The sequence below is a fragment of the Nerophis ophidion genome, linkage group LG08, assembly GCF_033978795.1.
Source record: "Nerophis ophidion isolate RoL-2023_Sa linkage group LG08, RoL_Noph_v1.0, whole genome shotgun sequence".
NCBI lineage: Eukaryota > Metazoa > Chordata > Actinopteri > Syngnathiformes > Syngnathidae > Nerophis > Nerophis ophidion.
Genome location: NC_084618.1, coordinates 16198329 through 16205828, shown reverse-complemented (window position 1 = coordinate 16205828; position 7500 = coordinate 16198329). Strand labels below are relative to the sequence as shown.

The 7500-nt window shown below is 38.2% G+C and overlaps 1 protein-coding gene across 4 annotated transcripts in view; it reads right to left on the bottom strand.

The window, feature by feature from the left end:
• The window catches only part of mast4 (microtubule associated serine/threonine kinase family member 4), a 241142-nt gene that overhangs the window by 125114 nt on the left and 108528 nt on the right, over positions 1-7500 (bottom strand). The window contains exon 1 of one of the 4 annotated variants that reach the window (XM_061907858.1): positions 6693-7500. This exon is cut by the window's right edge and continues 53 nt beyond it. The exons of the other annotated variants lie outside the window; for them this stretch is intronic. Within the exon in view, the coding sequence (XP_061763842.1) occupies positions 6693-6919 (227 nt within the window). The 5' untranslated portion in view covers positions 6920-7500. The remainder of the gene's footprint in view (positions 1-6692) is intronic. 4 annotated transcript variants of the gene reach the window in all.

Below are 7500 nucleotides of genomic sequence, written 5' to 3'. Positions count from 1 at the left end.
ATAATATACCGATGTCGAGTGTCCGTGCGGTTCAGAGCGCGGCAGGTTAACCATGTAATACTCCGTGTCAGCAGGGGGCAGCAGGTAGTTCATTGCTTTGTAGAAGTCGGAATAGTATTTCCTGTCTTTAGTTCCTGTCAGCACTCTTATTTTGTTAGTTTCCTGTCTTTCTCCCTGAGCGCTGTTTCACCTCAGCTGCGGCTGATTGGCACCTGACCACACCTGGTGTCAATCAGCCCGCTCCTATTTTACCTGCTTTGTTTCTCCAGTCAGTGCTGGATTATTGTCTTGTCGATGTCATGTATTGCATGTCGCTCTTGTCGTTGTATTGTCGCTCCTTTCGTGTCGTGTCGTGTCATTGCAGCGTAGCGGTAAGCTATATTTCGGTAGCAGTTTGTAGCTTACTGTCTTTTGTTCCCTGCTTTCAATTTGTCTTTGTACAACACGTAACGACTTCTGTTTTCCTGCTCGCTACCCGCTAGCTTCCACGCTAGGCCCTTTTGTTTTTGCTAGCTTCCATGCTAAGCTCCTTTTGTTTTCTAGCTCCCATGCTAGCTCTTTTAGTTTGTTATCCGCCTCGTACGCGCTTTTTGTTGTACCCCTTTTGTTTGGTTTTGTCTTAGTGTTTTATTAAACCATGTTTTCTTACTCAATGCCTGCCTCCTTCTCTGCATCTTGGGGTTTGTCACCAATTAACTCTGACAACCGTATCGGTTCAAAAGTGAACGAGCTGTGCAAAAAAAAAAAGTCAAAAAAATGCAATCAAAGTATAAATGTGCCACATGAATGTTGACTTATTAAAGACAGATGAGTAGTAATAATCATAGTTGGAAGCCTTGGAATTAAGATGTGTAGCGAAGCCCTTTTTTTTTTTTTTTTTTACACACGAAAGTATCTTACACACAACCTGGATTTAAATTACCACTTAGAGCGGCGCAGGCGAACATCTGGCAAACATTTAGCAAAATTTATTAACATACAAAAGTACCCAAAATTGTTACCGTTCGGTTTTGGGGTACCGTATCGGTCCAAAAGTGAAGGAGTTGTGCTAAAAAAAAGTAAAAAAAATGCCATCAAAGTATGAATGTGCCACATGAAAGTTGACTTATTAAAGACAGATGAGTAGTTTTAACCATAGTTGGCAGCCTTGACTTTTTAAGATGTGTAGCAATCGGGCGGAAGGCGGGGACCCCATACAATGTTTTTTTAAAAGGCTCACAAATATGTCCTCACACACACAAAATAGTTAAAGTTACTCATTTTTTGTGCAATCCTGCAAAACATTTATTTTTAGCTGGACAGCACCCCACCCTGTCCTTAATGTGTGGCTGCAACATGCCAAAGATATGGGGGGAAAATTATAATTTCTTTATAAAAAGTCGGGAATAACATTTGGCAAACATTTATTACCACACAAAAGTACCAAAAATTGTTACTGTTCAGTTTTCGGTCAAAAGTGAACGAGTTATGCAAAGAAAGTAAAAAAAAAAAAAAAAAATGCAATCAAAGGAAAATTGACTTATTAAAGACCTTGAAACACATGAATAATAATAATGTAGTCGGCAGCCTTGAATTTAAGATGTGTAGCGAAGCCTTTTTTTTTTTTTACACAAAAGTATCTTCCACACAACCTAGATTTATGCTCATATATCAAGACGAATTATGCCATGCAATTTTTTTTTTAAAAAAGGCTCACAAATATGTCCTCACACACACAAAATAGTTAAAGTTACTCAATTTTCGTGTACTCCTGCAAATTTTTTAGATATTTTTTAGCTGGACAGCACCCCACCTTGTCCTTAACGCATGGCTGCAACATGCCAAACAAATGGGGGGAAAAAATAATATATATATATTTTAAAAGTCGGGAATAATCGGCCATTACGCTTTGGAGCGGCGCAGGCGAACATTTGGCAAACATTTATTAACACACAAAAGTACCCAAAAACTGTTACCATTCGGTTTTCGGGTACCGTATCGGTTCAAAAGTGAACGAGTTGTGCAAAAAACGTTAAAAAAAATGCAATCAAAGGAATATTGACTATTAAAGACCCTGAAACACATGAATAATAATAATCGAGTTGGCAGCCTTGAATTTAAGATGTGTAGCGAAGCCTCTTTTTTTTTTTTTTTTACAGAAAAGTATCTTCCACAAAACCTAGATTTATGCTCATATATCAAAACGAATTATGCCATCCATCCATTTCCTACCGCTTATTCCTTTTTGGGATAGCGGGGGGCGCTGGCGCCTATCTCAGCTACAATCGGGCGGAAGGCGGGGTTCACCCCATACAATGTTTTTTTTAAAAGGCTCACAAATATGTCCTCACACACACAAAATAGTTAAAGTTACTCGTGGCGCAGTGGCAGAGTGGCCGTGCGCAACCCGAGGGTCACTGGTTCAAATCCCACCTAGAACCACCCTCATCACGTCCGTTGTGTCCTGAGCAAGACACTTCACCCTTGCTCCTGATGGGCGCCTTGCATGGCAGCTCCCTCCATCAGTGTGTGAATGTATGTGTGAATGGGTAAATGTGGAAGTAGTGTCAAAGCGCTTTGAGTACCTTGAAGGTAGAAAAGCGCTATACAAGTACAACCCATTTATCATTTATCATTTAATTTTTGTGCAATCCTGCAAAACATTTATTTTTAGCTGGACAGCACCCCACCCTGTCCTTAATGCGTGGCTGCAACATGCCAAAGATATGGGGGGAAAAAATGATAATTTCTTTATAAAAAGTCGGGAATAACATTTGGCAAACATTTATTAACACACAAAAGTACCAAAAATTGTTACTGTTCGGTTTTCGGTCAAAAGTGAACTAGTTATGCAAAAAAGTAAAAAAAAAAAAAAAAAAAATGCAATCAAAGGAATATTGACTATTAAAGATCTTGAAACACATGAATAATAATAATCTAATTGGCGGCGAAGCCTCTTTTTTTTTTTTTTTTACACAAAAGTATCTTCCACACAACCTAGATTTATGCTCATATATCAAGATGAATTATGCCATGTATTTTTTTTTTTTTTTTTTAAAGGCTCACAAATATGTCCTCACACACACAAAATAGTTAAAGTTACTCAATTTTCGTGCAATCCTGCAAATTTTTTTATATTTTTTTAGCTGGACAGCACCCCACCTTGTCCTTAACGCGTGGCTGCAACATGCCAAACATATGGGGGGAAAAATGATAATTTCTTTATAAAAAGTCGGGAATAACATTTGGCAAACATTTATTACCACACAAAAGTACCAAAAATTGTTACTGTTCAGTTTTCGGTCAAAAGTGAACTAGTTATGCAAAATAGTAAAAAAAAAAAAAAAATGCAATCAAAGGAATACTGACTATTAAAGACCCTGAAACACATGAATAAGAATAATCTAATTGGCAGCCTTGAAATTAAGATGTGTAGCGAAGCCTCTTTTTTTCTTTTTTTTTTACACAAAAGTATTTTCCACACAACCTAGATTTATGCTCATTTATCAAGATGAATTATGCCATGCAACTTTTTTTTTTTTTAAAAGGCTCACAAATATGTCCTCACACACACAAAATGATTAAAGTTACTAAATTTTCGTGCAATCCTGCAAAACATTTATTTTTAGCTGGACAGCACCCCACCTTGTCCTTAACGCGTGGCTGCAACATGCCAAAGATATGGGGGGGCGGAAATTATAATTTCTTTATAAAAAGTCGGGAATAACATTTGGCAAACATTTATTACCACACAAAAGTACCAAAAATTGTTACTGTTCAGTTTTCGGTCCAAAGTGAACGAGTTATGCAAAAAAAGTAAAAAAAAAAAAAATGCAATCAAAGTAATATTGACTATTAAAGACCCTGAAACACATGAATAAGAATAATCTAGTTGGCAGCCTTGAAATTAAGATGTGTAGCGAAGCCTCTTTTTTTCTTTTTTTTTACACAAAAGTATTTTCCACACAACCTAGATTTATGCTCATTTATCAAGATGAATTATGCCATGCAACTTTTTTTTTTTTTTAAAGGCTCACAAATATGTCCTCACACACACAAAATGATTAAAGTTACTAAATTTTCGTGCAATCCTGCAAAACATTTATTTTTAGCTGGACAGCACCCCACCTTGCCCTTAACGCGTGGCTGCAACATGCCAAAGATATGGGGGGGCGGAAATGATAATTTCTTTATAAAAAGTCGGGAATAACATTTGGCAAACATTTATTACCACACAAAAGTACCAAAAATTGTTACTGTTCAGTTTTCGGTCCAAAGTGAACGAGTTATGCAAAAAAAGTAAAAAAAAAAAAATGCAATCAAAGTAATATTGACTAATAAAGAACTTGAAACACATGAATAATAATAATCTAATTGGCGGCGAAGCCTCTTTTTTTTTTACACAAAAGTATCTTCCACACAACCTACATTTATGCTCATTTATCAAGATGAATTATGCCGTGCAATTTTTTTTTTTAAAAAGGCTCACAAATATGTCCTCATACACACAAAATAGTTAAAGTTGCTCAATTTTTGTGTAATCCTGCAAATTTTTTTATATTTTTTTAGCTGGACAGCACCCCACCCTGTCCTTAACGCGTGGCTGCAACATGCCAAAGATATGGGGGGAAAATTATAATTTCTTTATAAAAAGTCGGGAATAACATTTGGCAAACATTTATTACCACACAAAAGTACCAAAAATTGTTACTGTTCAGTTTTTGGTCAAAAGTGAACGAGTTATGCAAAAAAAGTAAAAAAAAAAAAAAAAAATTGCAATCAAAGGAATATTGACTATTAAAGATCTTGAAACACATGAATAATAATAATCTAATTGGCAGCGAAGCCTCTTTTTTTTTTTTTTTTTTTTTTTACACAAAAGTATCTTACACACAACATAGATTTATGGGCATATATCAAGATGAATTATGCCGTGCAATTTTTTTTTAAAAAAGGCTCACAAATATGTCCTCACACACACAAAATAGTTAAAGTTACTTAATTTTCGTGTAATCCTGCAAATTTTTTTATATTTTTTTAGCTGGACAGCACCCCACCCTGTCCTTAACGCGTGGCTGCAACATGCCAAACAAATGGGGGAAAAAATAATATATATATATATTTTAAAAGTCGGGAATAATCGGCCATTACACTTTAGAGCGGCGCAGGCGAACATTTAGCAAACATTTATTAACACACAAAAGTACCCAAAAATTGTTACTGTTCGGTTTTCGGGTACCGTATCGGTTCAAAAGTGAACGAGTTGTGCAAAAAAAGTAAAAATAAAATGCAATCAAAGGAATATTTACTTAATAAAGACCCTGAAACACATGAATAATAATAATCTAGTTGGCAGCCTTGAATTTAAGATGTATAGCGAAGCCTCTTTTTTTTTTTTTTTTTTTTTACACAAAAGTATCTTCCACACAACCTAGATTTATGCTCATATATCAAGATGAATTATGCCATGTATTTTTTTTTAAAAGGCTCACAAATATGTCCTCACACACACAAAATGATTAAAGTTACTAAATTTTCGTGCAATCCTGCAAAACATTTATTTTTAGCTGGACAGCACCCCACCTTGTCCTTAACGCGTGGCTGCAACATGCCAAAGATATGGAGGGAAAATTATAATTTCTTTATAAAAAGTCGGGAATAACATTTGGCAAACATTTATTACCACACAAAAAGTACCAAAAATTGTTACTGTTCAGTTTTCGGTCAAAAGTGAACGAGTTGTGCAAAAAAAGTGAAAAAAAAAAAAATGCAATCAAAGGAATATTGACTAATAAAGACCCTGAAACACATGAATAATAATAATCTAGTTGGCAGCCTTGAATTTAAGATGTGTAGCGAAGCCTTTTTTTTTTTTTACACAAAAGTATCTTCCACACAACCTAGATTTATGCTCATATATCAAGATGAATTATGCCATCCATCCATCCATCCATTTCCTACCGCTTATTCCCTTTTGGGGTTGCGGGGGGCGCTGGCGCCTATCTCAGCTACAATCGGGCGGAAGGCGGGGTACACCCCATACAATGTTTTTTTTAAAAGGCTCACAAATATGTCCTCACACACACAAAATAGTTAAAGTTACTCAATTTTTGTGCAATCCTGCAAAACATTTATTTTTAGCTGGACAGCACCCCACCTTGTCCTTAATGCGTGGCTGCAACATGCCAAAGATATGGGGGGAAAAATTATAATTTCTTTATAAAAAGTCGGGAATAACATTTGGCAAACATTTATTACCACGCAAAAGTACCAAAAATTGTTACTGTTCAGTTTTCGGTCAAAAGTGAACGAGTTATGCAAAAAAAGTAAAAAAAAAAAAAAAATGCAATCAAAGGAATATTGACTATTAAAGACCCTGAAACACATGAATAATAATAATCTAGTCGGCAGCCTTGAATTTAAGATGTGTAGCGAAGCCTCTTTTTTTTTTTTTTACACAAAAGTATCTTACACACAACCTAGATTAATGCTCATTTATCAAAATGAATTATTCCATGCAATTGTTTAAAAAAGGCTCAAAAATATGTCCTAACACACACAAAATAGTTAAAGTTACTCAATTTTCGTGCAATCCTGCAAAACATTTATTTTTAGCTGGACAGCACCCCACCTTGTCCTTAACGCGTAGCTGCAACATGCCAAACAAATTAAAAAAAAAAAAAAAAAAAAGGTCGGGAATATTGGACCGGTACCTCTTGGAGCGGCGCAGCCGAGGCCCCCCGAAGTATTGCGGCGCGTCAAAGTTGGAGAGCGACGTCCAAGCCCCGCAGTCCCAGCCGGCGTCCAGGTCGTGCCAGAGCGGCAGGTGCTTGCTTGGACCCGCCGAGGACAGGCAGCGGCATTCCGACTTGGCCGGGACCGGACCCCCGCCGCGCCGGCACGTCAACGTCCCCTGCGCGCGGGGCACATCTGCGGGCATGGAGGCGACCGATGCGACCCTCCTCGCCCCGGCGGATGAAGACGTAAGAGTCCTGCGGGGATGCGACCTTCCTCTCCCCGGTGGATAAGACGTAAGAGTCCCGCGGGGACAGAGGCTGCGACGTCCGGGGACAGAGGCTGCGACGTCCGGGGACAGAGGCTGCGACGTCCGGGATCAGCTGACTCGCCGACAGGCAGGACGACACCACCGCCGCTGGAGCGGGGGAGCGTCGTGGATAATGTGAGCGTGTTTAGCCCCGACCTCCGCGGCGTGGAGGTGACTCGCGTTAGGCGCTCGTTCCACCGGCCGGAGGTGCACCGCGACACGCGGCGGGAATTCTGTCACGCCGCTGTTGAATTTGCCATCGCCCCGTCCCTGCGATACTGACGCGTCGACACCGTCGATACCAGAGCGTTATGCCGTATCGTCCCTCAAATCCAAATATCGACGCTTTTGATACTTTAGTCCAAACTTTTGTCACCAGAGTGAAAAGTCAAAGGGGTCATTTTGATAGATTTAAAAAAATAAATAAAAAAACTGATTTGTATTATAGGTGACTAAGTAGATTAATATTGATTAGT